Here is a 24,126-nt window from a genome sequence, read left to right as displayed (position 1 = left end):
AAAAAAAAAAAATTTCAAAATTTTTGGGAACGCAGCCGCAGCCGCGTTCCCAAACGTAACCTTAATATATAAACTAATTTTTTATTGGACTCACAAGCACCTTTATCTATTTTTTTCAAAAAATCTTAATTTTTCAAAGAAAAATTTACACGGAATTAAAGTTCTCATATCCAATCGCTCGTAGAATTAAATCCTGTTCACTTCGAATGAACATGGTAAAATAAATAACAAAATCTAGAGACTATTTGGAGCATGTTTGGCACTACGAGGTGCTCATATTTTTCAAAAAAATATCCTTTTGTTTTAAATTAATTATTTTAATACTTTTAAATTATTTTGATATATTAATATTAAAAATAAATTTTAAATAATAATAAAAAATATTATTTTAAAAAATAACCAGAATTAATTCTTACATGGAGCTAAATAAAAGGCATATGAAATGATCGATCTAACAAAATGACAAAAAAGCCACTTTCAATGACAAGTGTCGAAAAATCTCCACATAATATCTCATTTCACCAAACGCAGGCGAGTAGGGGTGAAACGGTTACTGCCAAGCCATTACAAGCCAAGCCATTATAAAAGAGAGAGAGAAAAAAAAGAAAGGAAAATCGATAACATTTTTTCCTCTCTCTATATTTCTCTCTCCGGCTACCCCCTCGCTTTTCCTTCCCGTGCGTCCTATTCCTCCTTTGACAACTCCATTAGCAATTCTCTCTGTTTCTTTCTCTCTCCGAAAAAAAAATATATTTATATTAAATAAAATAAAACAAAAAAACAACCCTTCTCTTTCAGTTCTTCAACGGCCCGATACATCTCTTCTTCACACAGAGGTTTTTTTCGCTTCTCTAATAATCCTTGTTTCTGTGCTTCAAAAAAGATATGGGTGCTAAATATTTATATATTCGTTAATTGTTTTTTTTATATATCTGCATTATCCTTGGACTTATTATACAGGCTTTTGCTTTTGCAGAGAAGGTGGATTCTAGGGTTTTTTCTCTTCTAGCTTTTGACCAAGGTATTGTTTTGCCGGTTTTTGCTGCTTTTGTTTTGAGGGAGATGGTGAGTGAATGAAACAGAGGCTAGGTTTCTTTTTTTCTTTTTGATTTGGGGGCGATTAGGCTCGTGCATTGTGGTTGGCTGCAATTTGGTGTAATTTTGGTTTATTTTTATTTTTATTGTTGTCTTAGAGATGGGTGCGTCTTAATTGGGTTAAAAGAATTGGTATACTGAATGGGGGCGTGTGAGAATTCGTTTGAGCCACACGAGCCCTTGACTCTTGCTGCCACCGAGCAGCATTCGTGCTTGGAATTTATCAAGGATTCTGAGCAGCTGCCAGTCTTGGAGACTGCTCACAGTCTAATTGATACTAATGTGGAACCCTCTAGTGCGACTGATGGGTTTGTGGACTTGTCTCAGAAAGATAATGTTGTTTGTGCCAGCCACAGTGATGTTAAGGCTGTGTCAGCTGATATGGGAATTGGGTTGACGGGTGAGGGGGAGAGTGTGGTTGGTTTGACAGCAGGGAAATTATTGGAGGATGAATCTGGGGTTATTGGGGGTTGTTTGGATGAGAGGCAAAGTGGGATAGATGATTGTAATGGGGAAACGGATAGATCCCGGGAAGAAAAAGCAGGGCTTGGAGTCAAGAATGGTGGACCACTAGACTGTGAAAGGTCTTTGGAATTGCTGGAGAGAAATTGTGATCAACAGGATGGCCGAGTGGATGATAAGAAAACTGGTGTTCAAGGTGTTACAGAAGAGGAAAGTGATGGTTTAGTTACAGTAGAGGCTGATACTTCCGATGAAGTAGTGCCTTCAACCTCATGTGAAACATCTGTAGAATCGATACTTGGGAATGATATGACTAGAAATTGTGATCAACAAGATGACCAGAATGATCATGAGAGTGGCAGTGTTCAAGGGGTTATGGAAGAGAAAAATGATGGTTTAGCTGCAATAAAGATTGTTAATTCTGATGAAATAGTTCTTTCACTGGGCAGTGAGATGCCAACAGAATTAATGCAAGCAAAGGATTGGAGCAGAAATGGTGATCAACAAGATGACCAGAGGGATGATAAGAATGTCAGTGTTCAAGGGGTCATGGAACAACATAGTAGTGGCTTAGCTCCAATAGAGTTTGATGATATACATCATGAAATAGTGCTTTCATCGGGTCAAGGAATGCCTGCAGAACTACTACCAGAAAAAGGTTTGCCTAGTGATGGCAATGAACAGTACAAGCATGATTGTGGTACCTCTCAAGAAGCAGTTATGGAAGAGAAAATTGACAATTTAACTGGGCTAGAGAATAGAGACCTTCAAGCTGTGATGGAACAGAAAAGTGATGGTTTAGTGGCAACAAAGACTGCTGATACTTGTGAAAACATATTGCCTTCATTGGGATATGAAATGCCCGCTGAGCGTTTGCCTAGAAATGGTGTTGAGAAGGACAAGCAAGACAGGAGCACCTCTATGGTGCTGACCATGGAAGAGAGAAACAATGATTTAGCTGGGACAGAGAGTATTAGTATGGAAGGGTTCATGGAAGAAAAAAGTGATGGTTTAGCTGCAATAGAGACTGCTACTCATAATGAAATAGGACCTTTGTCAGGCTGTGAAATCCCTGCTGGATTAATTTCAGTGAATGGTTATGGTGTTGAACTGGACAAGCAGTATGATGGTACGTCTCCTACTGTGGTTCCAAAAGAAAGAAGTGTTCTTTTAACTAGGTTAGAGACTGATAATCAAGACCAAATATTGCCTTCACTTGACCATGGAATGCATTTGGAATCAACAACTGTTACATGTCCACCAAGCAAGTGTCTTCAGCCGGATGACCAGAAGGGTGATCAGATCATTAGCTGTCTCATTGCAGGAGGGGTTATGGAGGAAACAAGTGATGCTTTAGATGCGACAGATACTACTACTTCCAATTGGTTGTTGTCATCACAGGGCCTCGAGAGGACCTTGAAATTAATGCCCATGACTGGTTTGCCAGAAGAAAGTGTTTATCATGATGAGCAGAAGCTGATACCAAGTGAACTAGATTCTAAGGTTGTCAATGGTCTAGCTATAGAGAGGGTTCCAGAGCAGGAAAGCGATGCCTCAGCCAGGATAGGAGCTGATATATATGCCCAGGTATCACCACATGGTGCTATTGACTCTAACAGTGCAGGTGACTGTTCTGGAGAGACGGTCAATGAAGCAAAGAATCATGTCAGCATTGATAGTGTTTCTGAAACCAAGTGTCATGACATTGCATCACCATCTTCACAAAGGAGCAATGGAGTACGCAAATCAAGCCGGAAGGCCCAGACAAAAAGGGCTGCAAGGAAATCTAGAAATACAACCAAAGTCCCAAACCTTCATCTAGGTATTGAGACTGTCTTCAAAAGTGTGACAAGGAAGCGAAGCTGTTTCTCCAAACCAGCTCGGTCTTCTGCTTGGGGATTGTTGGGGAATATTACACATGCATTTACAATGATTGATGGTCCCAGACTTGATGAAATTGAGAATAATGGATCACAAAAAGCAAGGGGTGGCAGAGGAAGCAGAAAGCGGAATAATCGTGCTGGTGGAAGGTCACAAAGGTCTAGCAAGAAAGGCTGTGCTTCAGCTAGTTGCATTCGTTTGAAAGTTAAAGTGGGAAAAGAAGCTTGTCAAACTGAAGCTAATCCGAAGATTATGATCCCAGAGGTAATTGATACAAAAGCATCTGCTGAACTTGTAAGCAATTATGGGGTTGAGTCATATCAGGAAACCAGTTTTGAAATGTCAAAGTTAGTCCATTATGCTGAAGATAATGTGGCTGAAGAGGGAGCTGGAAAACAGCTTCAGTCTTTTGATATTAAGTTGAAGGCAGAGTTACATTGCGATCCTTATGGCATGGATGTAAATCTTGCAAACAAAGATATGGAGGGCATGGTGATTTTTGAAAAGTCACCTGGAGATACTGTGGAAGATTATATCGGGGTTCCTCTCCATACAGAGGTTGAAGCACTGGGAGCAACAACTGAGAAGAGGTATACAGATCCTGGAACTTCACCAGATTCAGAAGTTATCAATTTAGTTGCCGAGGGCCAAGTCGATGCACGATGTCCAGAAGATTTTCATGATGCTGTTCTGTCTTCTTCTAAGGCTTTTGCTACAGATCAAGGGGGTAATGGTAAAAGGAGGGGAAAAAAGAAAGAAAGGCTCCCTCAAGCCGCTAACTGTTCACCTGCTGCGGCAAGCTTAAACAAAGTTAAATTGGCAAAGAAACGTGGGGGCAGGCAGAGAAAGGCTGATGGCCTTTCCTCTACTGAGATTCTTACTTCATCCAGCAGTGTGAATGGTTTGATCAACACACCAAGCAGTAAAGAATGTTCCGCAGAACAGGTACCTTTGTCAAGAGAGACTGAACTTGAAGTCTCTGGAGAGGTTTTGACAGAAGAAATCAGTATGGAAACTAAAATATGTGTTGGTGGACTGGATGCTGAGCTTAGGTCATCAGAATCACAGATTTCAAAGAATCCTCTTCCTTCAACTAAATCCAGGGGAAATGGAGTGAACAAGGGAAGGTCCAAAGTCTCCGACTCTGCAAAAAGCCGGAGGGCAAATGGTTGCAAGGATAGAGGAAACGATAGGAAGTCAGTTAAAAAGAACAAAGCCAAGGGGAAGAGTGTTTGTGATCATGTTTTTTACAAAGTTGATGATGATCCAGAAATAGGTACTGAATTGTTTATGTTGCATGATTTGATTTTTTTATGGTTTTGCAGTCATGCCCTCATGGCACTCAATATACCCTTTTGTTATACCAAAGGTCAAGAAGCATTCTGCTCTGACATGAAGTATCGCTGTAATCATACTGCAGATGAAAATGGAAAAATTGATGCTGTTGAGGATACTGCTGCAGAAGAGGTAGCTGATTTGGACACGCCGTCAAGTGGTGTAATGGAGCAAAATTTATCCCCAGATAATGCTTGGGTTCGCTGTGATGATTGTCTTAAATGGCGGCGTATTCCAGTTCGACTTGTAGAATCTATTAGTCAAACACATTGCCAATGGTACTTTATCTTTCACCCTACAAGTCATTTTATTTATCTTGCAGTTTTTTTAACTTTTTCTGCTGCATGCACACCCCTTTACATATCTATTCCTTTTATTTGCTTAAGAATTTTTTTTTTATTAGCACGAGTTTAGGTTCAATGAAGAGGTTAAGAGCTCTTCCAAATTAGCATGAGAATCTTAATCCACAGGAGCCATCAAATCATTCTGAAAAAGAACTAAGGGTATTTAAATGTTCCAGAGCAGAACACCATGCAGTGGGCATGATTACCCGGTGATCCCAAAGACAGTTGGTTGAATAATTGAAAAATTCTCTTGTTGACTCTTGCTGATTGTTTTTTTAGCATTTCTCTTCATTTGAGCTTCAATACAAACACTGTACAAGTTCAAAAATCTTGCCATTTTTATCTCTCCTCAAACCTAGAAAACATATATATACAACAGCATTTCCATGGTTTTTGGACATACACAGTAATCGCTAATCGCCAAAGTCCTATTCCATGAACTCCTTGGGACAAAGCAGTGCAAAAAAAAAAAAAAAAAGTGGACTGATGTTTTGCCACTACTAGGACACACGATACAGACATTCAAATGCAACTTTTATCAACTTTCATGCTTGCGACATGTATCCTCTGAAGGACAGTTGACCGAAAACGGCTTGACCTTACGGGCTCTTTAGCCTCTCAAATAGGGTTAGTTGTACAGGTAAGACAGGTAAAAAAAGGACTTCTGAAATTTCCGAGGATATACAAGTATCAAATATCTTGGCTTGAGTCTCAACCATATGTTTCTTACCTGCTTGATTAAGTTTGCTTTGGTCAAGGAGAAAGATGGCCACTCTTTCAATCAATTTATTTCTCCTTTTTGGGCATGAATCAACTATGCAATAGTCCCATGGACCTTGTACTCAATCTTGCTCGACTAGGCTAGGAGTCTGTGTGTGCTCCAAACTTTCTTTTCTCAGCTTTGGTTCCAATGAAATTGATATTTGGGTATTGCTTCTTGAGGATGAATAGCTTCCATATTTCTTTTAAGGCCATGCAACTTACTGAGCTGGCAAAAATTAATGATATGTATGGTTTCTCTTATGATCTCAATTTGAAAGCTCAAGTCATCTTGTTTTGGTGTGAGTGTAAGAGGGAGCTGCCTTCCAGCATTACAAACATTTCTGCCAACTCCCTCCTTCCTTACTGCTTCCCTCTTCTGTTCCCTTCTTTCTAATTGTTTCCTTCTTCTGTTCCCTCCTTTCTCACTGTCTCCTTTTCGATTCTCTAACATTGTCATCTGTTCTTTTTTCGTTTGATTTCTTAGGATCTGCAAGGACAACATGAATAAAGCCTTTGCTGATTGCTCCTTCCCCCAAGAGAAGTCAAATGCAGAAATAAATGCAGAGTTGGGCATATCAGATGTTGATGAGGATGGTTGCGATGCCCCTTCAAATTATATGGAATTGGAATGTAGACAGACATCAGGTATGAAGCATTTGGTAGGCATAGAAGAGAAGCAAGATCAAACACAAGCTTGAAGCAGGGCCTGTGCTTTGATTCATAAGGGTTTCACCTTTTCACCTAACATGATATTTTACTTCTTTTATAGTTTCCAAGGAGTATGAATTTACACGCATCACTACCAATCAGTTTCTGCACCGTAGCCGTAAAACTCAAACTATTGATGAGGTCTGAATTTGAATCAATTTTATTTTTGCCTATCAATGTTACAATAATTATGCATTGCTGTGATCTGACTCGCACTAGATTTTGAGAATTGCATCTTTTTGTTAAGTGGTAGCTGGCAGGAAGGACATGTGCTTTGTCTTAAGCAGCATGTGTGCACCTAATGTTGAGTTATGGCAAGTCAAACACTATCTCAGATGGCTATGGGCTTGGTTTCTGGGATGTCTTGATGGCTATCATACATAATGGCTCACATTTAGACCTGGCTAGTTTAGTACTGTAACATGAAAGTGGTAAAATTAGCAAGAAAATATGTTTATGAACTTGGTAGCGTTGGTTCTCATATAGATCTAGATTAGTGTATGTCTCAAGGAATTGTGTTACTCTGGGAAAAATGTCATGAATTAGAAAATATTTTGAAAAGTGCCGAGTATGAGAGGGTGATAGTTTGCTGTTGCAATCTGAATAAAAAATGTGCAAATGTTATTGTGTCATGCAACATATTTGATCAACACATACATTCATCCATGAAGTGTGCTATCCTAGGTCAAAACCACACCCCTTTGAGGATGATTGTTACTGACGATGATTAATCTTAATCATGGCTTAGGCTATCCACAATCACTAACATGACAATTGTACTATCCTTTTCTTTTAGAAATCTGCTTTATACTTCTAATGCTACAAAGAAACGATCTTCCTTGATAATTAATTTATTTTCTTATGATGCTGACATCTGTGTGCCTTTGGTTTTGCCCTTGGATGCTGTTGTTGTTCTGTACCAATCTATAATGTTCCAACTTTGCTAGTGCCTCTGCTATTCATGGTGTTTTTTCATTCCTAGTTTTAGTAGGTGTGATTGTGCTGAACTGTCTGCATCCATGTATCTTCCTGTGGTTTCCTTCAAGAGTAAATGATATCACTAGTTTTAGGATAAGTGTCAATCCATCGTTTTTTAGATTTTTGTTTTTTGAAGAAGCATAATTGACATGATTCTCTCCCCGCTATAAAGTTGTTTGTATTCTTGTTTGCGATTTGTCTGTCATTGTGTTTTTTATTACTAGAGACTTCCTGTATTTATTTAGTAGCATGGACACACCTAGGTATTGTAGGTATCAATCCTTGACTCTTACATTCTAATATACCCAGTGGGCACAGAATTTTTTTTAAATCTTTAACATGTATTTTGCTCAAATTGTCAACCCCCCCCCCCCCCCCCCCCCCATTCCACCATTTCTGATCTGTGTAAATCCAGATATTTCTTTTTTAACACTCATTAGGTTGGTAAAAGGAGCAACTTTTTTGGAATGTTTGTTTAGGCCATGGCCTCTCTAAATTTTATGTTTTGACAAAATTTTCCATATTTTTTAAACAGATCATGGTTTGTTACTGCAAAGCACCTGTGGCCGGTCGGTTAGGTTGTGGAGATGAATGCTTGAATCGAATGCTTAATATTGAGTGTGTTCAAGGAACCTGTCCATGTGGGGACCATTGCTCAAATCAACAGGTTACATAGCTTACCTTTCGCAGATAGTAATAATTATTTCACTTCTCATAATAGTATTTGTTTTTCTAAAAAAATTAGTCTAAGTATCATTTTGCAGTTCCAAAAGCGCAATTATGCCAAAATGACATGGGAGCGATGTGGGAAGAAAGGTTTTGGACTGCGATTGGATGAGGATATATCCAGAGGGCAATTCCTTATTGAATACGTTGGAGAGGTAACTTCTTTTAATTTTTTGTAGGCTGCTGATCAGATATGAACTTTGTCATGAGTTGGGCTTTGAGCCAATGTTGGAAGTCATAGGCATACCGGGTTTTCTCTGATGCTAGTTTACTTGCATATAATATGTTTGATGCATGATCATATTAGGTGAGTGGTACTAGATCACTTCAAAACTTTCTATGGATGTATACTTTCCTGGCCAACTCTGAGATCAGCTTAATTCAATTCACATTTGGATTATCCAACTAGTGCTCAATAATTAAAGTTAATATGCCTTTTTGTGATAGTTTGATCTCTCTCGCACTATCCACATGCATACATGGCTATTCCACCAAAAGAAAGATTTAGTTCAAAATGCGCATGCAAATTTCTTTCTATTTTCTTTCCTCCAAATTTCTAATATAGGTTCATTCAGGTGCTTGATGTGCATGCTTATGAAGCAAGGCAAAAAGATTATGCTTCCAAGGGTCACAAACATTTCTACTTCATGACATTGGATGGCAGTGAGGTTTGCTGAAGCTCTTCTTCTTCTTTAATAATATTTCTTTCATTATTTACAAGTTAATTTGCTTTAATCAACACTAAAACACTGGAATTGAAAGCCAATGATCCACGGCATATGCATCTGATTCTGAGGCAGCTTCTAAATGCTGTGATGAAAGTACTGGTGGTAGTTTCCAGGTCTTTATATCTAACTTGTCACCAGACAGAACTTTTGGCATTATTTACACTATTTAGTATCTACTGCCTTATCAACTTTTCAGTTTATATGTTTGGTTAAAATTGCCAAGAGGTATCTGATGCACCTGGGCCCTCTAATTGTTAGATTTGTAGAGATTATTTATAAATGTGTTAGGTGTCCTTTGATTGCTGACATCATCGCTTGAAAGTTCACTAAAATAACAATCATTTTATGATTTCAAATATTAACTTCTAACTTCTGCTTGGTACTAATGATGCACCTTTAACCAGATGTACCATATAATTTTCTTGCAATGACTTGTTTTATTTTTTGTCTCATTTCTCTATGTTGAATGGATTTATAGTTTTGTTTGATGTCCGCTGGTTTATATATATATATATCTAATTATCTCGCCACAATTGTTTCATGCTGTTTTGTAATCCACATTTTCCCTCCTTTCAGGTAATTGACGCATGTGCGAAGGGAAATTTGGGGCGTTTTATTAATCATAGTTGTGATCCTAATTGTCGTACTGAAAAGGTGATTAATTTTGATACATGCCTCTCTTCATTTTTTTCATTTATTTAATGAGATTCATATTTTACACTTCGTTGCACATTGTTATGGTTGGATGATGCACTTTGAATATGCATTCTTGAGCTTTGAGTCATTGATGGAGATTTTTATTTCTTCAATTTCTGATGCACTGTTTCTTCAGGACTATATTCCCAAGTCTACTGCTGAAGTTCTGTTTTTTTTCACTTCTCTCTATTGCACCTCTTTCTCTGGATCTTTTCATCTTTTCCTTATAGCTGGGTTGGCACAGGCCAAGAATCCCCATTGATGTCAATCCAGAAACCTGTGAGCCACAATGATGAAGAGCTTAACTATTTTTTAGTATTTGAAAAATTTTAAGAATTAAAAAATGATTAATGAGTTGACTTTAGTCATGGGGATGCATGGCAGCAGCTCACAAAACCTTTGCCTACGAGGCACTTGAATCATGCCAAACTGGATACCTACTAAATTGGAAAAATCAATGTCACAAATACCTACTTCTGTCAGTTTTGAATAAATGTCAGACAATTTGTCTGGTGTAAGGTAATGCAATTTCCCACATTTGGGATGCATAGCACCATCTTACAGAGACATATTCTGTGAGGCAATGACAGCATACCAACTGCAATAGCCATTGCCTTCAATTTGATCTATGTGGGACTAATTTATACAAATGTTTAATGCAATTATTCACTTTGGACAAACAGGAAGATGTTTTAATCTTTAGATCCCAGAGTTCCTACTAGCCACCCCCTCATTATCTTCGGTGTAGAATTGACATCACTTTTCGTAGAGGAGACCGCAGTCTTTGGACCCTCTTTTCACAAGTTATTAATTAGTTTTATAGTATAATTTGGTTTCAGAAGGCTGGTAGGAAACCACTGAGAGGGCTATTGGCCATGTTTTGGATACATGTCCATGCTTCTTTTGTGCCCGGACTTCCGAGGCTTAGGCTTTGTGCTATGGACATTTTGTAGATTCACTGTCCCCTTGCACCATCCATTTGGATTTCAGGATTTCCCACAATATATGTTAATATATGTAGAAATCAAATTTTGAATTTCGCTCCTTTCTCTAAACTATCCTTTTTTCTGATTGGTTACATATTAAACATGATATATGTTCTCCACTCAAAAGAACAAGAAAGAATTTACTTTAAATATTATCTGTGATTGGAGCAATTGGAAAGGTCAAGTCAAATTAATTTTGTCGCATTCTTCGTCAACAAAGAGGCTTTATTATTATTATTATTATTATTTATCTAAGGGTCTATTTTTATGGGACAATGGAACTAAATTATATTATTTATTTTTAAATGTAAGAGATTATAGTGTTTAGAAACCTTGAACAGAAATCTTTAAAATATTCTTTGGACAACATGCCCTGTTTGTTTGGATCTCAATGGTTTTGGTCCATTTCTTTTTTGTTCAAGTATGTCCCACTTCCGTTTGGGTCCATCTGTGTACATAATCTTTATCACACATAGGGCTGATAACTATGTACCGACAGATAAAAATTCGTGTCAAATCTTTAACCCGCCACATGTTTCTGTTGGTTAATTTACTTCAAGTACTCGTTGCACTTTGGAGTGACATATAAATGTTCTTATTCGATGGATGATTTATGTAGTGTTTTGGCTTACTCAATGACCTTCTATCCTTGCACAAGTATCCTTTTAATGTTATTATGTATGGTGCCAGTTGCGTGACCTTTAAATTCCAAACTTTCAAATCCATTATAACATTTCTCAATTAATTTATTTGCTTAACTTTGTAAATTTTTGTTTACAGTGGGTGGTCAATGGAGAAATCTGTATTGGATTATTTGCGTTGAGGGACATTAAAATGGTATGCTTACACCTTAAATTAATTAATCTTGTGCTTTTCCATCTGAGCCACAGTTGTCATAGTTTTTTCTTTTTTCAATCTCCGGTTACTTTCTACTTACCATAGAAGCACATTGTATCATGGAATGCAACTGTTGATGATCAAGGGGATTTTCTGATTGAAAGTTTGCATATGTGCTTTTATTTTCACTTTGCCTTTCTTATTGTTTTATTTTGTTAGTGTTTAGGTTTACTTCAGCTGGCGACCACTTGCTCATCTCTGCTAAACATTTAAAGGGATGGAAATGGTTGAGCAGATAATCTATATGAATATTATATTCCATGATTGTCTGGATTGCCACACAAAATTGATTGGTCATTGTGGGAATTTAAATGTTTATTTTACACTGTAGATTTGTGGGGAGTTCATAAATTGTGGCATTACCAACTTGATTGATCATGTTGTTACCTTTGTGTTTGGCTAATAGAAAGAGGTTACATTGGCTCCTTTAATCATTATGAAACAAGCTTCTTCCTTGAAGGGTGGAATTTGTATATTTAAACGCCTCCTCTTCTTTTGTTTCCTTTTGAAGATTAAGCAACGTTCCTAGTTTGTTTATGCTAAATCACTTGCTTGCAAATCAATTGATTGAAGATTGCCCAGCACAACTAGCCTTCAACAATACAATAGTTTAGCTTAGTAACTATCCTTGGCTCTTAATTAAACAACAGATGAAAAAAAGAAATTCAGTGATGCTTGGCAGAAGTTTCTGAGAAAGCATCAGAGGTTGCAGTGCCTCACTACATGTATACCATAAAAGGCATCACTTGTCGCAGCCACACACACCTGCCTTTTCATTTTCACATACATGCATGATTATCTTATATTTTCATAACCATAGGTTTTTGGCAGGGCGAAGAGGTGACATTTGACTATAACTATGTAAGAGTTGTTGGGGCTGCTGCTAAAAGATGCTATTGTGGTTCGCCTCAATGTCGAGGCTATATTGGTGGTGATCCAACTAGCACTGAAGTAGTTGATCAAGTTGATTCGGATGAAGAATTTCCTGAACCTGTAATGCTTGAAGATGGAAGAGTGGGAGGTGGCTTAAAAAATAAAATATCCAAAACCAATTTCTTTGGTTTGTCAAAAGACAGGGAAATAGAATTCAAAACAGCTGTTGGGAACTTGGAGGTTGCAACTGAAATTAAGGACTTGACAAGCCAATTAACCCCTGCCATGTCTCTATCACCCAGTGCATCAGAAATGAATGGTTTACCTGGAGATTTTTCTTCTTCCAGTCAACAAGTAGAAACCTCCCCAAAGGCTGAAGATGTAATGAGCCAACCCACACCTGCTGTTCAGCAAGAGATTTCCATGGAAGAGACTATGAACAAATCCTTGTATTCCAGTGAAAAGTTGAGGACCTCTCCAACTTCAACTCCCACCAAAATATTGCCTGATGATGTTATGATTAACAGGAAGTCTAAGTCTGCCGCAGCTGAAAACAAGAGGGTTTTTGTGAAATCTCGTTTTATTATTAAAACTCCACACCAATCTAGTTTAATCAAGAAAGGAAAGTCTGCTGGTAATCTCATAAACATAAACAAGGTTCAGACAATAGCCAGCAAACCTCAGTTTCCACTTATCAAACCCAAAAAATTAATAGAGAGTACCTCGAATGGCCATTTTGAAGCAGGTTAGGATCCTCATACTGATCTTTTTGTCAAGATGGTATTGTCTGCAATACTTCAATGATTAATGCCTTGTAATGTTTTCAGTTCAGGAGAAACTTAATGAGTTGTTGGATTCCGAGGGTGGCATAAGCAAACGGAAAGTAAGTAACTCCTTGAATAGTGTTTTTCAAGTTTTTGGCAGTTTCTTAATGTTAGTTAATAGCCTAAAACACAGTGTAGCCTTTGGAGGTAGCTGATGTTTGCCTTGTGAGCTTTACCCCCCCCCCCCCCCTCTAACTCTTTCCTGTTCTATTCTTTTTAGATTTTTAACTGTTAGTTCTTGCATCTGCCATACTTTTGTGTGGCTGTGCATGTCTGCTTTTGATTTTCTGTAATAAATATTCTTCAGTATCCAGATATTTCATTTCTTTATTTACCAAAATTACTTGCAATGATGTGGAGATGTTTCTAAAATTATTGAAAACTTTATCTGTTTTATACATTTCTGCTCCATTGTCCATGTAAATTATTTTTTTTTTTTTTTGACAGGATGCTCCTAAAGGCTACCTGAAACTTCTCCTCCTTACTGCAGCTTCTGGTGCTATTAGAAGTGGTGAAGCAATTCAGAGGTAATTTACATTGTTTTTATCTATTATTTCTGATATCTATCGTACATCAAGATCACCACCACCCTGTGCTTTAGGTACATAATATTCCTTTTCATATGTGAGATGAATCCTGAAAAGGACTCATGCTAGATGATTGTATGAGGTCTTGATTTAATAATTTAGCTTTTTTGTTTCGCAGTAATCGGGAGCTTTCAATGATACTCGATGCACTCTTGAAAACTAGATCACGAGTGGTACTGATGGATATAATTAACAAAAATGGTAGATTTCCCTCTTCCTTTTGCATGGCATACAAACCAATCTTGCTTAGGAATTAGTACATTTGTTGATTTTGCACCTTTATTTGCTTAAAGAATAACCGGTGGTTGCTTTCTTTCAGGTTTAAGAATGCTTCACAACATAATGAAGCAGTACAGAAGGGACTTTAAAAAGATTCCAATTCTCAGGAAGCTTTTAAAGGTGCACATGTTGGCAGCTCTGTTATATAGACATACCACACCCCAACTTGTGTCAAATTTCATATCCTAGTACTCAGTTGATTTATCTACAGAAACAGATTATTATACATTTTTTTTCCAGATAGATACTCTTAGTCCTTAATGGCTCAAAATTGCAAAATTGTTAAAAATAGATGCTTTATTAAGCGTGGTGGCTATTGAAGGAGAAACTATAAACTATAATAGTACAAGTTAGTGGTATTCCTTTTGAGTTTTGTGGATAAAATCATTTTTTAACCTCTAAACTCTTTCCATAATTTCTCATCTGCTCATCTTCAGAAATATTCTTGCAACTTGATTTATTTCATTTAGACTATCTTTTAGAACATGACAAGCAAAGTTTTCTAGAATTTTGAGACTAAAGCGTGCTATTAACTGACTTTTCTGCAGGTTTTAGAGCATTTGGCAGTCAGGGAGATACTTACATTGGAACATATAAGTGGAGGTCCTCCTTGTCCTGGAATGGAGAGGTTAGATTATTCATCTAGTTTTTATTTAGTATATGTATTGTCCTACTTTGCTGATGAAATAGGGGTCGTACCTTTCTTTTCTTCAAACAAGGAAATGCATGGTGGATAACTAGTGATATATTTAGTTTGCTTTGGGATCATTTGTGTGGTGGTCATATTTCTTCTCTAGTACATTTTAGCTGTAGGAAATCATCATGAGGGGCTGCTGATTCAATTTTGGTGGTCTGTAACTAATTATATATGGAAGTGAAAAGGTTGATAGGATTTTCTTAGGATGGACTGCTGATTCAATTTTGGTGGTCTGTAACTAATTATATATGGAAGTGAAAAGGTTGATAGGATTTTCTTAGGATGGACCGCTGATTTTGTGAGTTGAAAATGAACAGAGGAATAATATTGTTTGATGTAGAGTAATGAGAAAATAGTATAGACTCTTTTGATTCACCAAGGGAATTGACCACCATCTGGAAGCAAAATAATAAGTTAGAAAGACAAGCTTATTCTGTGGTTCTTTTCCCGAACAAGCAAGTCTATAAAATGACTAAAAAAGAGAAGCAACCTTGGGATGAATGAAGCTTGCATTACCCAGGAAAGATGCCCGTTATACAATTGAAACTTCATGGAATAGATGAAGGTGAGTTTGATTAGAGTGAGTAATTCACAGGCCTTGTTTTAAAGGTTTATGTTTGGGAGGGTGGACGATAGGTGGAAAGTATTTTTACTTGTTTGGGAGAGGAAAGGAGTAGAGGGGGAGAGATCATGTGGAAATGGCATTACCCAGGAAAGTATTTTTTTTTGGTGCTGGGGGGTTGATTTTAGTTAAAACTTATGTTTTACTCATAACTGAAATTTATTGTGGTATTAAATTCAAAGGACATAATTATAATTGCAACACAAATAATATTTTCCTTTGCTTTTGTGTACCAAACAAAGGAAAAAATTCCTTTCCTTTGATTCCATTCATTTTTACTCCTCTAACAAATGATAGAAAATACATTCCTTTCCGATTATTTTCTCCTCTTCTATGTTCATTTCCTCCATTTTCTTTCTTCCCCCATTTTACCCGCAGACATAGCCTAAAGGACGTTGCCAACTTGCCATTGCTACAGTTAACCTTCTGGTTTCCTGTTTTATCTCTCAAGACAGCCAAATTCTTGCAGCTGTTGACTCATTGCATGCAATATGAAAATGCTGGTTTTTCTTGTCATATTTATTTTACTGGCATGTGTTCCCTGATAAGTTTTATTTATGCAGCTTTACAGAATCCATGTTGTCCCTGACAGAGCATGATGACAAACAGGTATCGTCTCTGACTCTTTCCTTCATAACCTGGTTCTAAATTCACATTTAATACTTGTGTTATGTGCCTCTTCTGTACCAAAATTTACACTTCAGATTGTGGTGATTGCTTTCAGCCCCACAAGGATACATGGTTTAAGACTGTCCCCAAGCTCTCTTGAAAGTTTTCTTCAATTCGATGATAATTGAGCTTTGGTTTCTTTTACAACTATTGGAAATGCCAATGCTGAGTAAAAAAAGTTTCCAACTATATGATAAGGCTTAATTTAAAATAAAAAAAAACTGTTGTGTCCATTAAATTTTGACAGTGGACAAATACTGCTGGATCAAACCAAAATAGAAAGGACTGACTTTGGACAGAAGGCCTTTTCTGACTTCATGATTTTGAATGTTGCTTGCAAATTTTATTGTGAGTCTGTATTAGAGATAAAGCAACGAGTAATGACTAATTGCTGTCCTTGGGTGTGGAATTTGAGCTTTAATGATTGTGGTGCATGTGTGCATAGGTTCATCAAATTGCACGAAGTTTTCGAGATAGATGGATCCCTAGACATATCAGAAAGCATAGCTATATGGATAGGGATGATGGGAGGATGGAGATTCACAGAGGTTCAAACTGCAATAGGGTTTCAGCTTCTCATAATCATTGGCATGATCAGGGTGTAAGACACACAGAAGCACTTAATGGTGTTGTGGAATCAAACCTTGCAATGACTTCAGGGGGCACTGCTGTCCATGAGGACAACTCTGTGAATCGTGTAGGCAGCGGTGCAAGAACTCGCAAGCGTAAAACTAGATGGGATCAACCCGCTGTGGGAAATATAGCTTCCAGCTCTCTTCAGCATATTAAACAGAATGTTAATTCTGGGTTGGTACAACAATATGAATCTAACCCATTACTTGAGTTAAGTAAAGAAGTGCCAGTTCATGTGGACAAGGCAGGTAGAGAGTACAGTTATTGCCCTCATTGTGTTCGCAATTATCGCTGGCAAGATGAATCTAGTAGTGCTGATGACAGAAAGCAGAATATTCATGAGGATGTTCCACCTGGATTCTCATCTCCGATTAATGCTGCTCTTGCATCCAATGCTTCTTCCACTGTTGCTGACCCCCCTCAACAAAATGTTTTCCATTTGAAGTTTCCTGTTGGTATGGTTGTCGGTCATCCACAGAAGAAATTCAATTCCCGCTTTCCTGTCTCGTATGGAATTCCGTTGTCTGTTATGCAGCAATTAGGATCACCCCTGGCTGAAACTGTAGAGAGTTGGGTTATTGCTCCTGGCATGCCTTTCCATCCTTTTCCACCATTACCACCACTTCCCTCCTGTAAGAAAGGGACTCAACCTTCTTGTGCTGTGAGCTCTATGGAGGTTGATGGTGAAGCAGATCGAGGGCAACAGGACAGCCATGATCCTACCACTTGTCCAAATGAAAGTAGTCCAAGCATGAGTGGTGCTAACCAACCAGATGTGAATAGCCCTTGTCCAAATGACCATCAAACATTTAAACGTGCGAGGGGATTTTCATATGATTTGGGAAGGAGGTACTTTAAGCAACAGAAGTGGAATAAAGTGTCTCCTCCATGGGTTCGGAATAGGAATGGGTGGGGATGTGTAGGAGACAACTCAAGAGGTGGAATGTGCAGCACTGACATGGGAAGTCTAACAAATGAACAGAGGAACTCATAGTGTTGACAGGTTGTAAGCTGTGGACTGGAGAAATCTGGCAAATACTTGATCAGCATGCACAGCGTCTAAATGAGCATTGATTTTTTAGGAAATGCTCTGAAGAGCTACTGATTATTCACCATACTCTTAATGTATTCTCGATTCTTTTTTCGGGTTTTTATTTTCAATGGGAAATTCATTCATTTCAGAATGTCAATCCTCATACTCAAAGTTGTGATGCTATAGCTGGAGGGAAAGCATTCTTCTTATCCGGCAATGTCTTCTGTTGGATGTTGATCCATTTTCTCACACCTCGAAGAGGTAGGTAGTCTTGTTTATCTAAAATTTTCTCATAGGAGTAATATTGTTTATCATTGGAATTGATAACCAATTTATTGGCATCTTGCATTGGAAAAAAAAAAATTCTTTGATGATATGGAAGGTGAAAGATGATTGTGTTTCTTCGATGGTTTCTCGATTATTTTAAATTAGTTTTTGTACTTGGCTGGTGCAATTTCTCCATCGATTAGTTTCATGTATTTTGGAGTTTGGGTCTCCATTTGAACTGTAGTGCTACAGTAATTCGTCGATTTAATCAAGTCAATGGCTTGCAGTTACAGTCAAGTGAATGCCTCGTTATTACAAAAAATAGCAAATTCTAATTGTTCTTGCCTTGACTTTTGTGATTTTGGAAGAACTTTTATGCATGTCAGGTTTCCACGTTGATTTTGGAGAATCTGAGTGCACATCCACAACACATACGTTCGTAGCAAAAGATTAGTGGTGTGCAGTGTGAAACTAACTTCTCTGTTAATTCATGCTGGCTATCCTTGTTTCCTTTTCATCTTATGCAAGAACACCGAGCTCGTAATCATTAACAAATAAAATCTGTTGTTTTATTTTGTCTCATAGATTGCAGTTATTTATTAGCAGCAGAAAAAGAAAGCATTAATAGGACTGTAAGATTGAAGTCTCGTAAAAGATAATATGTTGTCTAGTGATACAATCGGGCACAAATGCTTGATTTCTTATGAAAAGGCCTGCTTATGTCGTTTGGTGTTCATATACTTTGTAGTATGCTGTGGTTAACATTTATGGTATGTCGTGATTTGTTCTATAAGATTTTCAGTCTCACCAATTGTTTAGGTTTCGTCGGGTGTGATCAACAATTATTGTATTACTATTTACTGCCATCATGATGTTGGATCTTTATCATGGATTTTGTTGGATCGCTAATTAGATTTTATCAACTATGAATCTATGATCCATGAGATGGTACCAAAACATGAAGAACATGAAATTTGTGTGAAAATGAATTTCCTTTTGTTGGATGTTAGTTTGGGATTCGTCAAGGACAGGCGGCAAGAAAGAACAATTATTTGAAAATTGTATAGTTGCCATGATTGAGATCCTTCACATTTTACTACACAAGCAGCTGAATTGGATGCCGTTCCACCGGCTACATGCGGGAGTAAAATCACCTTGTTGTAGTTTGGGGGGGTGTTTTTGTTTTTGGTAACAGGAGATATCAATTTAATGACCATAACATGGCATGATCCTTCCTGTTTCCTAGCCGAAGTGCCTGCCCCCACACGCTTTTAGACCTTGATGAGTGTTCTTTTCTTGCACATCCACATGAGAATAAATAAAAAATAAAAAATAAAAATAAAAATATATATATATATATATATATATATATATATATATATATATATATATATTATAATACAGTTTCTCTCAACCTCATTAACATTCGGATCAAAACAAATTCCCATTTCTATGAAAGAAAACAAGCCACATCTTCGCTAATACAAAAATCTCTTCCTATTTCACAGACATTACCTTGATATTTACTGCTTCCATTATGTCACTTCCCATCTGTTTTTCTTACTAATACCTCCTCAACAAACTTCTGAAACGAACAAAGCACCAGGTTTTCACTAGTGTTTTGTATCTTCTCCAGCCATTGAAATACTTTCCAATCACCTTTTTATAACTAGGCCTTTGCTGCATCAAAACCCAGTACGCAGCAATATTTGGCCTGCTACTTATGTACTCATCTTCCAGCTTCAAGAGGACTAAGCGAGCCAGCACTGGGATCAGCATTACATCTGCCATTGAGAATTCCTCCCCTGCTAAATATGCTGTTTCTTTTAGCTTGGTCTCAACTTCATCAAGAAGTCTAACAAGATGCTCTTTGCTCCGTTTCAAAACTTCAGGGTTTCCCAGCCTGTCCTCCGTTTCATATGCAGCTTTTAGCTTACGGTGGTAAGCACTGGCTAGTTCAGGAGATTCAGCCATCCGTGCTATGATCACTTGTCTAATGAATTTGGAAACAGAGATGCGGTACTTCTCAGGGACGTGTGAAAGTGTGAAGTACTTGGGGTTCCACTCCTGTATCTTGCACATCCATTCAACAACCTCTCTGCTGCTAAAGGATGAGTCACCACCACCCAAAGAGACGACTACAATTCTTTCGATATACCTACAGAGTAGTGTTCATCATTTTAACAACTGCCTGAAAATATGGTGTATTTGAAAGAACTTCAAAAAAAAAAAAACTAGTGGCCTTTTGGTACCACTGAAAATGTTGAAAGCTTATTGATGTATCATAATACGTGAGTCAACTCAAACTTGATTCTTAAATACTTCTGAGCATATGCGTTATGATGAGAAATAACTAAGGGAAAAAAGACCTCCATGGATTGTGTCAAATTTGAAATAGCTTCCAAACACAACTCATACACTCGATAGAACAGTGGTAGAAAAGGAAATGCGAAGGATGAGACATACTGGATTATTTCAATAGTGTCGAAAATGATGTGAGAGCCGTTCTGGAAAACTGGGAGTTTTGCGCTTTGATTTATCCCGAAGAATGAGGCGTCCATATTCTTGCCCGTTATAGGATTGACATGGTTTGATGTGTAATCAATGCCCTTCTCTTCCAAAGCTAGTCTGACCTTCTGGCTATCCAGGGAGTATGGATGGTGATATAGCTGCATGATTCGATTAACACCAGATCACACAATTTACTGGTCGGTTGAAAAGTCGAAAGCTTTCACTTCAGCTTTATCCTCCAACAATCGTTCAGCAACAGAGAGTTATGTCAAGGTCTGGGCTTGAACTGCATCAAGAGATCAGCTTAACATCATTCACTTTGTGTACTAAAAGAAACTCGAATGGATAAATACCACTCTCATAACCCATTAGAAAACTAAACAACACTCCAGCAATAATATTTTTATCAAGCAATCAAATAACAGGGTTTTTATGACTGTTACACTGGATAATTCTTATGTGAACCCTGTACTATGGGAATTGGATCCGATAAATTCATTCAAAGGAAGTGAACCGAGACTTGTGGAAAACACTTAATTGAGACATGTAGTTGCATGTATACAAGCAGAGAGGCATGTAATAAAGAGGAATATAAGTATTCATTTTCTGAAACCAAACTTTAAATTCAAGAATCAGGGATGTGCTCATTTGCACAAGCGCAGGCATCCGTAAATTTCTGAATAAATTGAAAATCATAAATAATCCATGTTCTTCAAGCAACCCAGATATGTATTGTTTACTGTTGATGATTCAAAAGAAGAAGCCATGGCTTGAGTTTCCCACGACAGGAATTACCATAGGAAACCTGTAGAAAAAAGAACGTTTTTGGCCGGATTGATATGCTAAAAACTGTAACTGTCCACTTCAACCTAACTTAGCACTTGCAGTTTTTCCAACTAAATTCGTCAGCCAGCAAACAACCCATATCAAGTATACCATGCAAAGTCCAAGGAATCGCAGTCTAGAGGTTTTACAGTGGGAAGACAATAAAAAACAAATTAGAAGAAAAAGGAAACTAAGAGCTCAAATAGCAATAAAGGATGAGTTAAGGCTTAAAGCCAAAAAAAAAGAGAAAAAACATAACAATCAAAATCAAGAAAACCAAGAAACTGAAAGAATGGACCTAACAAGAAAGAATTAATGACAAGTGAGAAAGAAAGAAGAAACGGTTGACTGAGACTGACTTACCAAGAAGAGAAGACTGTCAGAGTTATTGGGTTTTTTGAGATTTGCGTGTGTGGTGGTGTGGGCACATGTTGATGTAAGAAGAATCCGTCTCTCTCTCTCTCTCTCTCTCTCTCTATCTCTCTGCTTTCTAATTTTGGTGGACTAGAAGAATAAAACTAGAACCAGGAAGAATTAGCTTAAAAGGCTAGAGGGGGAATAAGAAAAGAATATTAACAGCTGCCATTGAGAGATGATGGCTTGGTGCTTTCCAACTTCCATTCGGTAACCGCCCATAACAGGACCTCTTACACACTACTCGCTTGGGAGTTTGCAGAACCACCGGGCACGCGCTGGAGCGAGCGAGCGAGCCACGTACTATTTCTCTTTGAGTCTATATGTAAAAAAGCGATGCCATCCTTCATAATCCCATATACAAATATATACAAATAGAACATTCACCGAGTTTCTCACTGCTTCCTACATGTGGAATGAGTTCTTGATAAAAGATTTAATCTTGTGTTTATTATTGAATAAAAAATGTTTCTCGTAATAATCATTATTTATTTATGAAATATGAGTCTTTATATCTATCATTTCTCTGTTAATATTTAATATTAATAAATAATTTGTATGTGATAATCAGTCGGCACCTAGTAGATTTTACTAGATCGCTCACATCTGCTACATCGTGAGTCGAGCCAGATATTTCTCAACGTAAAAATAATATTTAAGTGATGCTAGAAATTTTTAAACAGTAAGAAAAAATTAAAATTTTAGTCATTAACTTAAATAAATTCAATAAGCTTGATTACTTTAATAAGAAGATTAAAACAAAATAATGACAGTAAATAACTCGAACTAAACAGAAAAATTAATAATAATAAATTTAAAAAATAAATGCTTGTCAATATTACATAAATATATGCTCTTAATATTCTTAAAAAGGTTTTTATAATCTTATTTGATAATAAAGTAAAAATTAAATGAGAATATAATAGCCCATTAAAAAAGCAAAATGAAAAATATTTGAAGCTTAATTCTCATCAAATCAAATGTTTAAGGAAGAAATTAGAAGAAGAAAAAAAGTAAAAAAAAAACATGGAAAAAAACTCGACCTGAGTTAGCTTGCTAAATTCACAATTTGGTTGTGAGAGTGTGATAACCTCGTAGAACGCAAATTGAATAAAACTATGAAGCTCAATTATCAAACAACCTAATGTTGAAGAGTGAAACTAGAAAAAATCAAATTTATAAAAAAAAACAACAAAAAAACCCGAGCCAACTTGGGTTAACTCGTCAAGCCAGCGACTCGAGATATAAGATCGAGATAACCCTCATATAAAGAAAACTAGAAAAAATCATGAAGCTCAATCCCTTACTAACTCAATGTTGAATGATAAAATTAAAAAAATAATCAATTTTTTTAAAAAGAACCTAAAAAACATAAGTCAACTTGAGTTAATTTTCAAAATTCGTGACCTAGATTATGGGGCTGAGACTAACCTCATAAAACAAAAACCCAGAAAAATCATAAAGTTAAGTTCTCAGTCAATCAAATGTTGATTGATAAGATTGAAGAAAAGAATCCAACCAAAGATCTAAAACAAAACAAATAACAATAAAAAAAAACAATGATCAAATTTAACATAAAAATAAATTAAAACTAAATGTTGAGGGATGTGATAAAAAAAAATAATTAACAAAAGGATAAAAAAGAAGGAATGAGGATCAAATTTGATGTAAAAATTAAATGAAATTAAATGTTGAGGGATGAGATTGATAAAAAATAAAATAAAATAACAATCAAAATAATAGAAATCAAATTAGTCCTCGATGTTGGAAAAAAAAAAGAGACTTAATATTTCTTTAAGCTTCAAATTCAATTATTGATTTTTTAATTTTTTTAATTAATGAAATTAAGTTTTTTTTCATACTAAGAATTAACCGAGCGACGAAATGTTTCCTCGACACCTCGAGATATCTATAAGCATGCATGAAAAATAAATCACCGAAAACAATCGGAAATCAAATCAATTTTAAAGAATCAAATAAGTAGATAAAGAAACTAAAGGACCAAAGCATAAAAATTTCTAGGAGTAAAAAAAAGAAACACAATTAAAAAAAAACATGCTTCTCCTCACAATCTGCAGAAGAAAAAAACAACGACGCACCTTAGTTTTTTATAATAAAATAATTGTTTTGACAACAAGTTTTAAAAGATATTGAAAGGTTTACCGGCATAAAATAAGAGAGAATTATTGTGAAGAATGACAAAACATGATTTTATATTTTAATCACTTTTTATTTATTTAAATAATAAGATAAAATTATTAAAAATTTTATTTTTTAAAAGGTTAGAAACACTT

General features: G+C 36.6%; 2 protein-coding genes across 4 annotated transcripts; one reads left to right on the top strand and one right to left on the bottom strand.

The window, feature by feature from the left end:
• The first annotated feature begins 603 nt into the window (after positions 1 to 603).
• Positions 604 to 18,255, top strand: LOC18099600 (histone-lysine N-methyltransferase ASHH2). Of its 2 annotated transcripts, none has more exons than XM_006383530.3 (18): positions 604 to 836; positions 977 to 4,714; positions 4,808 to 5,051; positions 6,364 to 6,524; positions 6,649 to 6,728; positions 8,101 to 8,232; positions 8,330 to 8,446; positions 8,867 to 8,959; positions 9,596 to 9,673; positions 11,482 to 11,538; positions 12,430 to 13,216; positions 13,299 to 13,354; positions 13,743 to 13,822; positions 14,001 to 14,083; positions 14,202 to 14,281; positions 14,710 to 14,789; positions 16,044 to 16,089; positions 16,595 to 18,255. In XM_006383530.3, exons 2-18 carry the CDS (start codon positions 1,237 to 1,239, stop codon positions 17,774 to 17,776), a joined length of 6,834 nt encoding a protein of 2,277 aa, XP_006383592.2. In that variant the 5' UTR covers positions 604 to 836; positions 977 to 1,236; the 3' UTR covers positions 17,777 to 18,255. The 2 variants fall into 2 exon arrangements, with proteins under 2 accessions (XP_006383592.2, XP_052309314.1); XM_052453354.1 differs by having other exon boundaries at positions 605 to 836; positions 4,859 to 5,051.
• A 1,220-nt stretch (positions 18,256 to 19,475) lies between these two features.
• On the bottom strand, positions 19,476 to 22,164 carry LOC7468479 (glutathione S-transferase TCHQD). Of its 2 annotated transcripts, none has more exons than XM_006383529.3 (3): positions 21,782 to 22,164; positions 20,549 to 20,879; positions 19,476 to 20,240 (listed from the first exon to the last, which is right to left on the bottom strand). In XM_006383529.3, exons 2-3 carry the CDS (start codon positions 20,755 to 20,757, stop codon positions 19,646 to 19,648), a joined length of 804 nt encoding a protein of 267 aa, XP_006383591.1. In that variant the 5' UTR covers positions 20,758 to 20,879; positions 21,782 to 22,164; the 3' UTR covers positions 19,476 to 19,645. The 2 variants fall into 2 exon arrangements, with proteins under 2 accessions (XP_006383591.1, XP_024456606.1); XM_024600838.2 differs by lacking the exon at positions 21,782 to 22,164 and adding an exon at positions 21,389 to 21,676.
• Between the last annotated feature and the right edge of the window lie 1,962 nt (positions 22,165 to 24,126).

Source organism: Populus trichocarpa, chromosome 5 (genome assembly GCF_000002775.5).
Source record: "Populus trichocarpa isolate Nisqually-1 chromosome 5, P.trichocarpa_v4.1, whole genome shotgun sequence".
Taxonomy (NCBI): Eukaryota; Viridiplantae; Streptophyta; class Magnoliopsida; order Malpighiales; family Salicaceae; genus Populus; species Populus trichocarpa.
The sequence above is the reverse complement of the archived record's forward strand: the minus strand, read 5'-3'. Positions and strand labels throughout refer to the sequence as shown.

Coding starts and splice junctions, on each gene's coding strand:
- LOC18099600 (XM_006383530.3), top strand. CDS start 1,237: ATGGGGGCGTGTGAGAATTCGTTTGAGCCACACGAGCCCTTGACTCTT. Junction 14,084..14,201: donor GGATATAATTAACAAAAATG/GTAGATTTCCCT, acceptor GCTTTCTTTCAG/GTTTAAGAATGCTTCACAAC. Junction 14,282..14,709: donor TTCTCAGGAAGCTTTTAAAG/GTGCACATGTTG, acceptor ACTTTTCTGCAG/GTTTTAGAGCATTTGGCAGT.
- LOC7468479 (XM_006383529.3), bottom strand. CDS start 20,757: ATGCAGCTATATCACCATCCATACTCCCTGGATAGCCAGAAGGTCAGA. Junction 20,241..20,548: donor GACACTATTGAAATAATCCA/GTATGTCTCATC, acceptor ACTACTCTGTAG/GTATATCGAAAGAATTGTAG.